This window comes from Lynx canadensis, chromosome F2, assembly GCF_007474595.2.
Source record: "Lynx canadensis isolate LIC74 chromosome F2, mLynCan4.pri.v2, whole genome shotgun sequence".
Classification (NCBI taxonomy): Eukaryota; Metazoa; Chordata; class Mammalia; order Carnivora; family Felidae; genus Lynx; species Lynx canadensis.
The window spans coordinates 46156435-46173768 of record NC_044320.2 but is presented as its reverse complement, the minus strand read 5'-3'; the positions used below and the strand labels follow the sequence as shown (position 1 = coordinate 46173768).

General features: G+C 35.9%; 1 protein-coding gene across 6 annotated transcripts in view; it reads right to left on the bottom strand.

Moving 5' to 3' along the window:
• Positions 1 to 17334, bottom strand: part of NBN (nibrin) — a 51302-nt gene continuing 33968 nt past the window's right edge. For 4 of the 6 annotated variants that reach the window (XM_030303725.1, XM_030303723.1, XM_030303727.1 and 1 more), the window contains 5 exons: positions 12362 to 12433; positions 11040 to 11195; positions 9282 to 9395; positions 1589 to 1638; positions 1 to 396 (listed from right to left, as the gene is read on the bottom strand). In XM_030303725.1, coding sequence (XP_030159585.1) covers positions 366 to 396; positions 1589 to 1638; positions 9282 to 9395; positions 11040 to 11195; positions 12362 to 12433 — 423 coding nt within the window. In that variant the 3' untranslated portion in view covers positions 1 to 365. Of the gene's footprint in view, positions 397 to 1588; positions 1639 to 9281; positions 9396 to 11039; positions 11196 to 12361; positions 12434 to 17334 lie in introns of those variants that run through there. The other 2 variants (XM_030303726.1, XR_003966183.1) reach the window with 2 other exon arrangements.

The window sequence follows — 17334 nt, the reverse complement described above, 5'->3', positions numbered from 1 at the left end:
TTTTTTTTTTTTTTTTTGAGGGGAACCAAGTAGCTAGACCAGTTGTAGAAGGGAGACTTTAATTTCTTATCCTTTTATAGTTTTAGCATTTTGAATTGTGACTATGTTAAGTATTCAATAAGTAAACAACCACATTTAAAAATGAAAAAATTACCATAAGACATGAGATGACAAAGACTGGAAACTGAATAATACTGTCACACACAAAAGAAATGGGAATTCTGTGCATTTTATTCAACAAATCTAGGGCCTAAAACATTTGTAATTTAAATCTCTTCTATGTACTTTATGTATATATCCTAGAGGAAAAGGACATAAATGCTTGATGGAAATGTTTTCCTGTGACTTCTTCATAAAATCCTCAGTTATCTTCTCCTCCTTACATTAGGATTGTATCTGCAAAGAAAAAAATAAAGTTAAAGCATTAAATGATGGCATTTCTTTCACTTTTAAAGTTAAAGAGCTTTCAAAATATAGTTACACTCTGGCAAACAATGAGCATGCCAATTTTATCCTTAGGATCATACATTAAGCACTGATATTTTTACTTTCTTTTGTCCTTTTGATGTTGGTTAGATGAATATTTGGTAAAAATAAAACATCATCAACAATAACAAAAAGTCCTGTAAAAGCATTAAAATAATTAATGAAAACAGTTCAAAACTAAATCTGTTTCCACCTTTCCCAGTATGGCTTCAGACTCCTCCAACTCCCAACTAAAGTATAACATCTGCATAAGAGAGTATTATGAGCCAAAAGTAAGACTTATTTATAAAATTTTCTCCTACAGTATTTCAACAAATTTAGCTGGCAACCATATATTCTCCTTTAACTACTTAAAAATCAGCACCATATGTCACCATTTTCACCAATGATATATACTGTTAATAATAAAATTAAAGAATCAAATTGGCTGCAAAACAAACTCTGAGACACAGTACTTCTCGGTTCTGCCTTTAACTAAATTTGGGAAAATGTTATTCTCCCTTAGCCAGTATCTACCTAGCAGTAGGAAAAGTGATTTTATTTTATACTATTTGTGAGTATTTGAGAGCTAATTATTATAAGGTTTCCGGCCTGCAGGAATGCTGAAAATGTGTTAAGTCAGAATTAAATTATAATCACCCATTATAAAGCCTCTCAACCTCCCACAAAAACCTGATTTGAAACTCTAATCCAGCCTCTTGTTTTTATGCTTGTGCCAACTAAAACTAAACAAATGCTCTGGTATTTTGTCTTAACTCAAAACCCATTCATTCATAATTCTACTCAGAGCTGAAAATCTCACAAATGTATCCAGCCAAATTCACCCAGTGCAGGACCCTTCTTTTGCATGAATGCCCCCATACAAATTTTAAATATCATGTGATTCAGGTTCAACTGAATCAACCCCAAACCTCAAAGACATATCTAGCAAACCTAATTAAGAGGTGCTCAAAGTAAAAATACATACATTAAAAACAAAACATTATTTAGGTGAAGGGACTAAACGTCTATTTCTAAAGTCAGAAGAAATGAATATTTAATCTCTATGAGTAAAATGGTATTTTATACACATCTCAAAGATTCAAGAGAAAACAAACTTTACCTAAAGAGATCTTCAGCAAGTGACTCTTCTTTTGCATGTTGATTTTGAACCTGTCAAAATTGACACAATATCAAACATTTGTTTAATGACGAATGTATGGTTCATCAACTGCTATATACTGGGTAGTCACAGTTATTTTTGAGATTTCAACATCCATAAGGTCACCAGGTTTACGAGTTCTTGCCTCTACCAGTATCTCCCCCATTCACCAGATCCTCTCCATTTTCACTTTCTGCCAAAAATTCTGCAAATGTTCTCTAATTAAACAGCATTCTCCAGTTAATCCCTTCCCAAAGGCAACCGATATAAGTATATATTGCTAGCTTATTGAGTTTTTAAATATTTTTTTCCAACAAAACGCTTTAAAAAAATTAAGTGTTTTGAGGTCACAGGACTACTGAAGGGGCTGAGATGGCAAAATCTACCCCCATCTTCAACCAGAGCAGCCTCCAGCTGCAATGGTTTTCTTCCCCAAGGTCCCAAGTCAGGCTCTGAGGCTGATGCTTAATTACTTCACTGACAAAAGTATTTTCAACATAAACTTGCCAAACTCCTAATGCACCGCTGAGAGGTAGGAACAGAAAAACTCTGTGCTGGGTCCCTCTTTCTAAAGTGTAGCTATGATCCTACCATGTGCCATTCAAAACCCTTCAGTGACTTCTTCCACCTACCAAAGGAAACACAAACTCTTGAGTTTGACCCTTAAAATGGGAAAAGACCTTCATAATCTGGCTCCATTCTACATTCTCAGTCATTTCTCACCTCCCTCTTCATAAACCCTGTATGTCTGTTAAAACTCAATCACAAAACAACCAACCAACCAGACTCACCTCCCAACAAATATCTCATCCCTCTCTGCTTTTGTTCATATTTTTCTCTCTGCCCAGAAGATTACCTCTTTTCTTTCCTCTTCCCCTATCTGACAATCTTTCAGTGTGCATTCATTCAATAATAATTTAGGGCCTACTATGTGCCCAGGAACATGTTCACCTCTTGATTATCCAATCCTCTTCATTTAAAAATAACATCTGCTATGAAGAACCCCCATAAAACTTCAGCTCTACAACTCAGATTTGTCCTATCAATTTCCAACCTGTATCATATCTTCCCTAAAAGACCAGAAGTTCCTTGAATGTACATACTGTTTATTTTTATGTTAATAACTTACATTTGTGTATTTCCAGACACTATCTTAAAAGTCTTTATAAAAAAAATCTCATTTAATCTTCATATAACTTCATTACTACTATTAGACTATTATCCTAGTTTTAACCAATAAGGGAACAAAGAGTTAGGTTAAGTAACTTAAGGTTGTCGTATGAAGAACAGGATTTGACCAGGTCTTCGTAAGTAAGAAGAGCACCACCAGGTCTTAACAGGCTATTACAGAGCTTCTGAATCTGTGGAAAGGGCCTAGATGAAGGACTTGCAGGGATTCTTCCAGAATGGTTTTCTATTCATACAGGGAAATATCAAAATGAAATTACATCTTTCCACATTTTCTAATAGGTATAGCAGCACATAAATGGGAAGATAATGATTTTTATCAAGGAGCTGTCAAAAAAAGTGGCTGGTATCATTATCATAATTATCCTTAAAGGCTTCCCGGCAGGGGATGCTAATTTTAAACTTATAATAAAGAACAATTGTAAAGAAAAATCAGCTTTATTTTATGTGTCTTAGTAGAAACATTAAGTAAAACAGTATTAAGAAATAGAAATCCTCATATTACTGACATCTTTTTAAAGGTTTGGGAGAATTACATCTCCAGTCTTTCAAAATTCCAATCAGGTTGGATAATGTCTCAAAGAATTATTATGTTTAATGCACAGAATGAAAATATCCTAAACTGAAGGAAACTTCAGGAACAGATTCAGTGATTATGAAAACAAAGACTGGTCTACAGCAGAAGCACCAAAGGAAGAACTGACAAAGAATGAAAGAAAGGCAAAAGATACTTAAGAACAGCGGCTGGGACCAGCCTGGGGAAGTATGATGTCAAAGCAGTAACATACTTCTATACAGACAGTGTAGTTGCACAACAAAGTCAACTCTATTATCTTAAAGAGTGAATCCAACCTAGTTCACCTAAAATTGTTCTAGCAAAGAGAGATCTGGTGGAATAAATCTGGAACACAGACTCTACTAATTCTAATCAAATAAACAAAAGACCGAAAGAAGTCAGCAGCTACACTGTCATTCTCTCAACCCTCCCCGTCCAAGAACAAGTAAAACCTTACAGCCATAATAATCAAGGAGCCACAGGCCTGAAAAAAGTGGCCTGCAAAGAACCAAAAGATTGATGCAGATGTTTCTAACACTGCCCCAGCACATGAAACAATGCCACAGAACTAAAACCAACCTGAGAATGCTTACCAATACTCCAATTTTGGGAAAAAGCAGCCTGAGCAGGGAAAAGAAAACACCACTGGTGGGCTGCTGGGAAGGGACAAATGGCACTGGGAAGTGAGTGGGACTAACACTGACCAGGCACAGGCACCACACATCCCTGACAAATTAGGTAAACAACCTAAAATGGCAGGTGATTGTCTTCTGGGAGAAGATACGCTCCCTGGTACACATTTAATTCCAACCCCAGGGAAGCGATGCACAGGTCCAGCTGAGCCTTTCCTTTCCTGGATTCAAAGTCTCCAGGCAACAGAAACCAGATGCGACATGCACTGCAGCCCCGAGCACACTGCCACACTGACGGTACAGAGGCACGAGGGTCATTCTGTTCTCCACCAGCAAGCTAAGAGCTTGGGTAGGAGTAATTTCAACTACATTCACTTTTTGCCTCACAAACTGTCTTTAGATTGTAATCTCTGCATAAAATAGCACAGGATGCTTCGCAAAGCAAACAGTATCTGGACAGGGTATTGTACTCCAAACAGCTGCCAAGATCACAGAAAACCAAAAACTACTCCACATACTAAAGGGGAAACAAAGGACAGCAACTGGAACAGAACATGCAAAATAAATGAAGAACTTAGTCTGCAAGAAATAACAATCCAAGGATCAAAAAATAAAGTTAGTAAGAACATGAAAGCAATAAAAGGAGAACCAAAAAGTTAGATGACAAAATACAATGACAATGAGAAGGGAACAAATGCTAAAACACTGAGACCTATTAATAACACCATTTCAGAATCAAATAAATTAGAAATAGCTAACACTGATTCTTTCCATGGTTATAAATGCTTTATAAATAGCATCTTACTTAATTCTCACAAAAATTCTGTGAAACGGAGGTACTATTATTATTCCCATTCTACACAGGAAGAAACACAAGCATAAAGTAATCAAGTAATCCACCCAGGGTCATATAGCTGACGAAGAATAACACAGACACAACTGAAATTTGAATTTTTGACACAGTGAAAGAGCTTAAGAAAACCACAGGGAGTGCAGAAGAAATGGGTATAGAGAGTAAAGGTGATCTAATAAAAGGATGGTTACATCTGAAATATACAGAACCCAGCAAATAGAAAAATGCTTTCAAAGATGTAACAGAAGAGTTCCTTGAAATAAAAAGAAGTGCATCTGCAGATCAAAATAACATACTGTATTTCAGGGAAAACAAACGGAGAACTGGGAAACACTGAGACACATTCTCACTGCTTCTGACTCGCAAGTGCAAATCACCTTTAAAAGGGAGGTAAAGAAAGGACTGTCAGAAGATGGGCGGGAGCAGGGAGAATGGAGGAAGTACAATCTCCTCACTGTTGACAGCAGGGAGCCAAAAACCATCGAAAATCAAATAGGCAGTTTGAAACAAATACTGATTCTAATCTGATAGTGGTTTTTTTTTCATATCTATCACCCCTTGGTCTTAGATGCATCTCAGAAAACAAAATATCTTGAGAAGAAACATTTGCACAAATTCAGCAATGCTTTCAGCTTTACTTTCTTCTATCGATCCTCCCCTTCTCTTGCACTCTGTCCTATTACTCCTCCTCAATAAAGAGACGTCTGGAATAGTTTACTGAATTTACATGGGTTATTTCTGGACTTCAGGATTGTAACCTCATCATTCTTTTGGGCAGTACCATAATTCTTTGAAATGTACATTTTAAATAGTTAGGCCATTTATTCTTTCAAAAAAGAAAGGAGGAAAGATGTCATTTTCATTCTTCCATTTTTTGACACTACATATCCTAAGTGACCTTGAACAACCTCCATTTTTTAGTGACCTTTGTAACAACTTTTTAATTAAAAAGCATTTTTAAAAACAAATTGCTAGAGACTACATTAAACCCACAATGAAGAAGAACAAAAACCCTGAGAAGTTAACAACACAGCCAGCTTTTGCCCTCCTCTGTGGGTATCCACAAACCATAAAAAAACTGGGCTCTGCCTTTGATGTCTGCAATGGGTGATGAGTGATATGAGAGAAAATCAAAGATGAGGGATCTAAGAAAAGACTCCAGCATTTAAGGGAGAAAGAGGAATAAAGTCTACAACACAAAAGAAGGTAAGAAAGAAACTTGTCTGCCTTGACCCTAGCACAGGGTGAAGGAAAGAAAAAAACTATCAAGTTTATAATGACAAGCTGGCCTTCACTCAGGTTTCTGAGTACTTTAGGTGATCCTAGGAATTAACTACCTAGGTAATCCAAGAAAATCACCAGCTGAGGCTAAAGTGGTTTCCTAGTAGTAGAACAAGACTGGCAGACACAACATATCTTTTCTGGAGGATTAGAACTCAAGGAATTCCCACAGATCAAACTATAAGGAAAATGAGTGGTTCACATAAAAAGATCACAAAATATGTACTTGGAAACAAGGCTCCATAGGAGATGATTAGCACAAACATAAATAGCAACAAGCATTTTAGGCACAGAAAACAAAAGAAGAGCTTACAAATATCAGCAGGGAACAAGATTTAGAAATGAATGAAACAGACATCCAAAATTGAAAAAATACAATAGGCTAAGTGAAAACTTAATGAATGGGTGGGAATACCAACTAGACAGAGTGGAAGGGAAAAGTACCAAACTGGAAGACAATGTGGAGAAGTTACCAAGAAATAAATTTCAGAGGAAAAAAAAAAAAAAAGATAAAATATATATAAAATAAGATAAAGAAAGGGATATAAAATTGTAGAGTTCAGGGAAGAGTTATTATCCTCACCCCTCAATTACCAAGTGGCCCTACTTCAAATAGCCTGCTGAGACAACCTATCTGGAGCCCACCTTTGGGTTCCAGGAGGACTGGACAATCAGGCAATACAAAGACTAAGAAGAAAACATTCTAACCCTAGAGGAGGCCTTTGATTATCTCTCAATTCAATAGTCCTATGTTTCTGAAATCTTAACTTCCATGCAGTAACTTCCTCTATGGCAGAAGTTGTCCACTTTACTTAATTTTATTAAATTCTCCAGTTAAAAAAAAAGTCAGGGGTTGAAAGAATTATGAATCAGGTAGATGGTCCTTTTACATAATATCCACTAGGACTCAAAACACCTAGGAAGAAAGTAAAAAAAAGAGAAGCATAGGGGACCCTGGGGGGGGCTCAGTTGGTTGAGCGTCTGTCTGACTCTTTATTTCAGCTCAGGTCATGATCTCACAGTTCGTGAGATCGAGCCCCATGGGACTCTGCAATGACAGCATAGAGCCTGCTTGGCATTCTTTCTCTCCCTCTCTCTCTGCCCCTCTCCCACCCCCATGCACACGTGCTCTCTTAAAAAATTTGAAAGAAAAGAGAAGCTTATTTTTATAATCTTTCCTGTGAGTTCTCATTATAGCAGTATATAAATATATACAGCTGTTATGTGTAAACAGTGAGTTCTTGAAAATCACATTCTAACATGGAGAGCTGTAAAGCAGTTGATATTTTCCCAAAAGAGCAATGTCATAACTGAGATTTGGTTTCCTGAGACTTAGGCAACATATTAGTTGTAGATATGATCGAAGACATGCCATAAGGCAAGTATGCGAAATTATAAAACTTTAAAGCAATTTCAAGTATCAAAATTATGCTGCTGATCCTAGTTTAGGGTTTTGAACATGAATGGATTATATTAAGTACCCTACTGTAAAGTGATAGGAAGACACACTCTGACATAATATGTACTTGATCAGAAATCTGTATGTTTGAACATATAAATAAAAATGAAATGAAAAATGATTGGGATTTGCTTTAAAATATTCCAGAAAGAAAAATACTCCAGAAAGAAAAAAAAGTTGAGAAAGGCAACAGATGAAGCAAGATGTGCAAATCCTGATATCTGTTGAACCTGTGTTTGAGGTTTGTTTCATTCCTCTCTTTGTGTATGTTTGAAAACTTTTCATAATTAAAAGTTTAAGAATATGAACTAAATGTAAATAATTACTACTTAATAATCAACCAACATTATTTAATGATTTCTCTTACCTTCTTAAAACTTAGACTCTGGGGAAAAATGAGATGGATCAGTAACAACTGCCCATGGGAGGAGGCATTAAGGCAAGGTTCTCACAGCAAACAGTTGTCAATAGTATAACTGGCTTGAGATTCCCCCACTTCACCATCGAGATGGTATGTTCATGTATCATTGAACCAAAGTGTGAAAGTGTAACTAGAGAGAATGAAGTTGGACTCTAACCTTACACCCCTTATGAAAATTAACTCAAAATCAAAGATCTAAATATAAGGGCTAAACTATAATACTCTTGGAAGAAAAAAGGGAAAAAATCCTGACATTTGATTTGGGAACGATTTCTTGGATATAATACCAAAAGCACAGGTAAGCAACAACAAAACGGATAAACTGAACTACATCAAAATTTAAAATTTCTGTGCATCAAAATACAAAATCAACAGAGTGAAAAGGCAACCCAGAGAAAGGGAAAATACCTGCAAATCATATATGTGATAATAGGGACTAATATCCAAAATATACAAAGAACACCCATAATTCAAAAACAACAAAAGATAAACAATCTGATAATCAGAAGAGATTTTTGAATACATATTTCTCCAAACAAGATACACAAATGGCCAATAAGCATATGAGAAGATGCTCAACATCATTAATCATTAGGAAAGTGCAAATCAAAACCACATTGAGATTCACACCAGTTAAATGTACATTATCAAAAAAAAAAAAAAACTAAATGAAGTGCTAGAGAGGATGTGGAGAAACTGGACCCTTGCACATATTAGTGGGAATGCAAAATGGTGAAGTTGCTATGGAAAAATTATGGCAATTCCTTAAAAAATTAATATACAAGAAAAAAGAGATACAATAGAAAAACAGGAACAAGGTAATACTAAAATAAGGACTGAGAAATTCTCAAAACTGCTGAAAGATAATTCCAGATTTGGAAAGCCCAGTTCATTCACATACTATATAACTGATATTACTTGTAATATCCCCCATATGACTGTACAACCATCTTTTAACAGTTATCTTTTAGTATTCTTTTATTTTTTGCTGGTTAAATCTCTTTTCTCTCCTTTACATTAGGATGTAAACTTAACTCATTTGTCTGGGTCCCATCTTTTTTAACTAATAAATCTAAAAGTCTCTAAAGAAGCATTATGTAAAGATACAAATTAACCTTAATGCTCTGTAACTCAGGAATTTTCCTTAATGAATGACCTTAGGCCAATTATCTTAAGTTTGGTTTTACGAAGGATGTGCTCTAAAGAAACCACAAGGGACCAGAATGTAAACCAAGCAAGTTACTAGGCCTCACTTCCTACTAACCTCCATTTCCTGCTTTAACCACTCGTCTAATTCTGTATTCTTCCGAGCATGATGAGCTATTAGATCTGATCCTCCAATGATGTGTGGAAGTTTTCCTGCTCCAGGAAATATGACCTGTTAAAAAAAGTAACAGTAGTAAGATTAGGGGCAACTGGGTGGCTCAGTCAGTTAAGTGTCCAACTCTTGATTTTGGCTTGGATCATGATCTCACAGCTATGAGACTGAGCCCTGTGTCGAGCTCAGTGTGAAGCTTCGAGCCTCTTGGGATTCTCTATCTCTCCCTTGCTCTTTGCCTCTCCCCCACTGACCCCCCCTTCAAAATAAACTTCAAAAAAAATTTTTAAAAAAATAAAATTTTTCCAAACTGCTTTCCAGAAGCTTGTACTACTTTATATAGCTCTTGGCCATCCCTGGGCCAACACGGATTGCTTTATCTTTGGTAACTTCATTAATAAAAAATATGTATCGGGGTGCCTGGGTGGCTCAGTCGGTTAAGTGTTTGACTCTGTCATTTCAGCTCAGGTCATGATCTCACAGTTTGTGGGTTTGAGCCCTGCGTCGGCTCTGCATTAATGGCATGGAGTCTGCTTGGGATTCTTTCTCTCTCTCTACCTCTTCCACGTTTGTGTGCTCTCTCTTAAAATAAATAAATAAACTTAAAAAAAAAAAAGTATGTCTTCTGAATTTTGATTCAACAATGAGACTTGGTAACATGACACTGAACATGAAATAACCATTCGGTTAAGAATAACCCTGTGGTAAAAAAAAAAAAAAAAAAAAAAAAAAAAAAAAAAAAAAAAAAAAAAAAAAAAAAAAAAAAGAATAACCCTGTGGTATTCATGCGCTACACCTGTAGGATGGAAAAGAATTAAGTGGGTGCCATCTAATGGGAGGTATTTCCATCTTCCACTCTAAGTAGAAGAAAGGGGAGTTCAGAACCTTTTACACATTGTCATAGTAAGCAAAAAATTAACAAATGTTAATAGTAGCTCACATTAGAGAGAAAAAGCTACAATACCTCATAGTCACAGCAAGAATCAAACAGATCATATTCTAGTGAAAGGCAGTCTTCCACAGAAACCACGTTTGAAAAAATTAACTGTATTCTGATTAATTGCTTAAGCCAAAGGTAGTAGTAAGTAGTAGGTATGGAACAAGAAGCAAATATCCCAGCAATAGACAACAAAATACAGACTGGATCGGAAATATCCTTTTAGTCATATTGACAAACTAAATACCTTATCAGTTCCTAAAAAAGAAGAAACTCTGGCTGATGGTAACACTCAGGTACATATTTATATTTTTTACATATACACATAACAGTAAAATGTCTACTTTTCATTATTTAATGTGCTCAGTTATTTTAAACAGATCTATTATCTTCATAAAGTCCTGAGTTAAGGACTTTCAGGTCCTTTCAGGTAGCCAGAGATCATTATTATAAGTAGACGAACCCTTTCAATATAGCCTAAAGCCTGCCCCTTAAGGTGGAGAAGACCAGGTAAACAGCACCCTTTAAAGAATTCAGTCTCAATGAAATTTGTTTCCATGTATTCTTTATATACTCAACATATATTTATTCACATATTCATTAACTGTCAGTTTATGTTCTTACTAGAATAATTTTAACTGTTTTAAGCAGAAGAAATAGTATCAGTTTTCAACATGAACCTCTTTTACTATTTAGCATCAACAGTATTTCTAAAAACATTTCAAACGCTGCCCTCTGGTGATACTGTAGTTAAAGGAATACCATACCTTTTTGAATTTCTTGAAATTCTTTAATTGACCATAATCACTATTTACACAGGATGTATTTCTGGAGGTAAAGTTACTAACCACCAGTGATCTAAATTCAGTCAGTAACACCTTCCTTGGAAACATATCACCATCACCCTGAAGCTCATCTTTGATCTTAAACGGGGTTACGACGGATACATAAGCAGAAAAGATAAGGAAAAGAAAATTACTTATTTGGGCATCTACAGAAAAAGTTCAAATACCTGAGGAAAAAAAAAAAAAAAACAGTAAAAAAGGTTTATTTCTGGCACCCAAACTCTGTATTTGGAAATCAAATCATAACTACTTCAAAACCAGAATATTACTTACTCAAATACTCTATACACTCATCTATGACAGAAGACTAAAACTATTTAGCATTTTTAATTTAGTAGCTTATTCCAATGAATATCATCTCAATACTTCATCTTCTATATATTTTCTCAGCAAGGAATCTGTTTTGTCTACTTCTTATCATAAAAACCATGAACTAACATTAGTGTAACAATCTGTTCTACAAGTTCTCATCTACTATATTTAAGCTTCCTTGGATTTTCAGTAACATTATTTTTCACATCTCCAAAAATCATTAGTTCTGGACACACTCATTACTCATTAACTGAAAGCCATTTTTTTAATTGCAGATTGACAGTATTAAATCAGCCTGAAGATTCCTTCCTGTTACTGGATGAGATTCTTTAGGTCATTTTCTATTAACCAACTAGTTACATATCAACATTGTCAGAGCAACTCAAGGCTGACCATCTAAGTTTTTTACTCTTTTACTGCCTATTCAAATGGAAGTTGCTAACAGGACTAAAATAAAGACAGGGAGAGAAAGAAAAAAAGTGGAAAGTCAAAAGACAAGGCTCATCTATTAGTGACAGAATGTAATTAGGAACTCTAATAAATTAACAATGACTTAATACTTTTGTAAATGTGTTTTAGCATTTAGAAATAATTCACATCCATTCCTCTATCTGATATAAATGATCACCCTGTTGGAAAAGTGCTGACCTGATTTTATAAAGACCTGAGGTCCATAAATGTGAAAGTGACTTGTTCAGGATCACACATTTATGCAGAAGGCAGGGAATTATACTCAGGCTTTTCTCTATCCTCTTTTTGCTATCTCATGATTATAATATGATCAAATTATTCCCAGAGTAAGCGTAACTATGAAATAGATCAAAATTACACAAAGGGAAATAATGAATCCTAAGAACGTAAACTAATAGTAATTGATCAGATGTTGCTCATTAAGTCAAATCTTTATAAAAATTAAAGAAAAATTTCCTTACAGATAGTTCTTCTTTAGTTGACCACAGTGTATCTTTCTTGAACTCACATTTCTTCCCAATTTCATTTTCTTGCTAAAGAAATAAAAATACTGTTCATAGAAATTATAAAATGGCAACTTTAAAAATATTCATGTTCTTGACCCAGTTATTTGATTTTCAAGTATCTTTCCTAGAAAAGCTGAGAATAGAAATCTATGTAAAAAAAGACACTGCAGTATGAATTACAAGAGCAAAGAGGACACAATCTAAGTTCATACCAGTTATTTTACAATATGAGATGTGACCATAGTATAAATGAGTAAAAACGGCTATGAAATTACATTAACAGTTGATTCTAAGTTTGCAGAATAAAAATTAATAAATAAAATACAATATTATCTATGGTTATCTACAGATGGTAGGTAGGATTATCAACAAATTGTTATGTTTTGATTTTCTGTATTTCTACATAGCTATGTACTACTTTTATACTCTAAAATAGAAACATTTTTAAAGGATTCTATCTAAATTTACACTTAGTATTTAATTTTAAATTGCCCTTAATCCAGGAAAAAGGAAATAGGGTTACTTTAATTACTCAAGATATATGTCTGCAATAAAATGCAAACTGCCTTGTAGTTTCCTTCACATCCAATATCCAGACCACGTTCCAGACAAGAGCATATTACATAGATGGCTTTCTGACACTTTCAGTAAAAACTATAATCCCTTGGGTACACTAGGGGAGCATACGATTTTACATCAAATTTTCAATGATTCAATATTAAATTCAGAAAAACTGTAATAAAAAGTTGGAAAGAAAGGACAGAAAAACAAATGTACATACTTTGTTTTTGCTTAGGGACTAAAGAGAATTAATACTTTTATCAATAGTAAGGTTAAAAATTTATACTAAGCCTACCATGTGCCCTTTCACTACTTTCATATACATCACCCACTGCAAGTTAATCACAATCAGAACATTTTACACCCCCGCCCTTTCTCCCTTATACTGCCCCACTCCTTCAAACCTGCTCATCCTCTTGAGCAGTTATTTCCCATCCCAGAGAATCATGTTACAACCCACCCAAGCACTCGAACTCTAAACTTGGGAATTATCCTATACTCTTTTCTTCTCTCTCCATTTCTCATGCTGAGTCAATCACCAAGTCTTGGAGATTCTTTTTTTTTTTTTTAATTTATTTATTTTGAAAAGGAAACAGAGTACAAGTTGGGGAGGGGCAGACAGAGAGAGAGAGGAGAGAGAGAATCCCAAGTAGGCACTGCACCATCAGTGCAGAGCCCAACACGGGTCTCACACCCACAAACATGAGATCATGACCTGAGCCAAATCAAGAGTTGGATGCGTAACCGACTGAGCCACCCAGGCATCCCTGGAGATTCTACCTTTTAAAGGCCTAGCAAACTTATCCTCTCAGACAGCCTTTCATGTTAGCATGCCCGATGCCTGGAGTAACTGGATAAATGAATGTCATTCTAAGAAAGCTGATAAAAGGAATTGCCAAAAGAGCAGAGTAGCCCTACATTTTCGTCCCAGTTCAAAACCTAGCTAAGCAACCTTGCCAAGTTACTTAACACCTTACTATCAATTTCCTAATCAGTTCAATGTGTATAGTACTGCTTCACTGCAGAATTGCTATAAACAGAATGATGATATCCAGTAAGTGGTAGGTATTACTACTAGGTTTTGGAAGATACTGTAGTTAAGAGAAGTGGAAACCTTAATTTAGAACAGGAGGGTAGAATGAGGTGAAGAAAAGATGCTCTGCACTCAGTGGGTGCTATTAAGAAGAGGAAATGTTAAGAAGGATGAGTCATGTTTGCATTTTGTGAGACTACGAAACTGTAAGGCCACGACACAGGCACAGCTGTCATATATATAAGGATAAACTTCTAGCAGGAATATCTAGTCAAAAGCTTTCTATTTCAGCTTATAAAAAGTATTATAAATGTGCTAGAACCTATATTTAAATCCCAAAATAGAAAAAGAGTGGTTCTATCATCAACAGATTTTAGAAATCTATCTAAGGAATCCAATGTCAAAGAGAAGTTTCACATTTTTGCCTTAAAATTGCATTTTTTTTTAAATTTTTTTTTTAACGTTTATTTATTTTTGAGACAGAGACAGACAGAGCATGAACGGGGGAGGGGCAGAGAGAGAGGGAGACACAGAACCGGAAGCAGGCTCCAGGCTCCGAGCCATCAGCCCAGAGCCCGACGCGGGGCTCGAACTCACAGACCGCGAGACTGTGACCTGAGCTGAAGTCGGACGCTCAACCGACTGAGCCACCCAGGCGCCCCGCATTAAGTTTTTTAAATGAAAGGATTAAGAATTTTTTTCCTGATAATCACTTCCACAGCTAAAAAAAAATAAGTGCGATTCCTTTATTCCATGAACATCTCATCTACAAGGACTTTCCAACAACAAATTCTTAAAACGATAAAAGTGAAAAAATTAAAAATAATCTCCCATTGTTTAAGGTTGATGAACTGCATCAATGTCAACTTCCTGGTTGTGATATTGTACTGTAATTATACAAGATGTTACAATTAGGGGAAACAGGATGAAAGGTATACTGGATCTCTCTATATAATTTCTTACAACTGCATGTGAATCAACAATTATCTCAAAATAAAAAGTTGTCAAAAATTATCTTACACTGAAAGCAAAATAACAGGCTCTTACTAAATATGTAGAGTGTTAGAATACAGTGACTGAACTTTTAATATACCCAAAAGTATATCACAATCAAATCACTATTCACCCTCCAGAAGATTTCTGTAATTTTATTTAGAATGTTATGAATTCTAAAGTAGTAAAGTAAGGACAGAGGAAATTATGCTACAGAACCACAGAACAAAATAAAGTAACTGTATGCCCTAGTATCAATATACAGCACGTAAAGCTCAGCTATTAAATGAAAGGTCTTTTCAGATACACAAAAGACTGTTTACTAAATCCCGTATCACTGGTGTATAATGATCACTTCCTGTCTCTCCCACTCTAGGATCAAATGCCCAACCCTGAGTGACCATGAACCCTGGGAGAATGTGCAGTCAATGCAGAGTATTTCAGAATATTAACAGCCATACAGGAGGGGCCAAAGAGTTCTGCTATTAAAACCATAACCATTTTCAGACAGAGCTGTAGCCACTGTGAACAGTGGACCAATCTGGGATAGAAGAAAAAAAAAAGGCTATTAAAAAAATGAAAGCATGTAACAGCACAAGACTAGAGAAAGAAAATAAGAACATACCAGAAAAAACTAAAAATGAGTACAGGAGGAAAGATACACTGCAAGGGAAATGCATTTCCACGGTGTAATGAAAATAACATAAATAGAGTCTAACTTTCTAAAGATTAAATGCTTATAGTATTAAGTAGTCTGAACACAAATTTTGGAATAGTCTGGAGCTAAAATAACATTGTAAATTCATAATACAAATAAACATACCTTTATAAAGAGATACAAATTTATTAAATGTAGTTAGGAAATCATCCCTTGGACTTCACCAATACCACATGAAACCAACGTGAAGTTCCACTCTAGTGGAAACTGCTAAGCAAGTAACTTACAGGATATATAAACCACTTGGTTCAAGTAACCTCTTCTGTAAAGTGACAGCTAATCTTTGATAATAAAGAACCTCCCTTTCTCTGAAGTTCTCAATTTGGCTAAACAGGATCTCACTGTCTATTCTTTCTTCCTTACTTATCTAATGCTAAATTTGTTAGGGACAGCAATGTGTCAAGCTTAAAACATTTCCCATACTCTCTTGTAGACTAAAGGTGAGGGACAGGGAGTCATGCAGACCATTACTAAATTCTGGCTAATAACCAAAGTTATAAAGTGAGGTTTCTGAAAGAGCTCCTTAGAATGTGAGGGGGAACTTAAGTGGAGAGGCCTTTTTACCCTGTCCCCTTCTCCACCTTGTTCTTCCTCCCTGGAAAGTTGACATGATGGCTAGAGGTGCCACCTAGTAGAGAGAAAAAGAGACACCTAAGAAATTAATACCATGGAACTTCCAAGCAGCTTTGGTTACCTACTTCTGGGCTTATTTTATTATTTTTAAAAATTTACATCCAAGTTAGTTAGCATATAGTGCAACAATGATTTCAGGAGTAGATTCCTTAATGTCCCTTACCCATTTAGCCCATCCCCCTTGCCACAACCTCTCCAGTAACCCTCGGTTTGTTCTTCATATTTAAGAATCTCTTATGTTTTGGGGCGCCTGGGTGGCTCAGTCGGTTGAGCGTCCGACTTCGGCTCAGGTTACGATCTCACGGTCCTTGAGTTCGAGCCCCGCGTCGGGCTCTGGGCTGATGGCTCAGAGCCTGGAGCCTGCTTCCGATTGTGTCTCCCTCTCTCTCTGACCCTCCCCCGTTCATGCTCTGTCTGTCTCAAAAATAAACGTTAAAAAAAGAAAAAAAGAATCTCCTATGTTTTGTCCCCCTGGGCTTCTTTTATAGGAACAAAAGAACCCTACCTTATTTAAGCCACTGATTTTAGAATTTTTAAAGACAGCAAAAGGAATTCTGAACTAAAAATGAGGGAGCATTTTCTGGGAAGAAAACTGGATGTATCAGAATCTTTGGGGATTTTGGTCTGGGTATCCATATTTTTAAAAAAGCTCACCAACTGGGGTGCCTAAGTGGCTCAGTTGGTTAAGCGTCCGACTCCTGATTTTGGCTCAGGTCATGATCTCGTGGTTTGTGAGTTCCAGCCCTGGGTTGGGCTCTACTCTGCACTGATGGCATGGAGTCTGCTTGGGATTCTCTCTCTCTCCCCTTGCCCCTCACCACTCTCTCTGCCCCTCCCCTGCTCACATGCACCCTATTTCTCTAAATATAAAGTTCAAAAAAAAAAAAAAAGCTCACCAGCTGATTCTGATGCATCTGATCCACAGAAAGGCATTTAAGATTCACTCAAAATAAACTAACAAATAATAAGGATTTTCTCTCATAGGAAGAT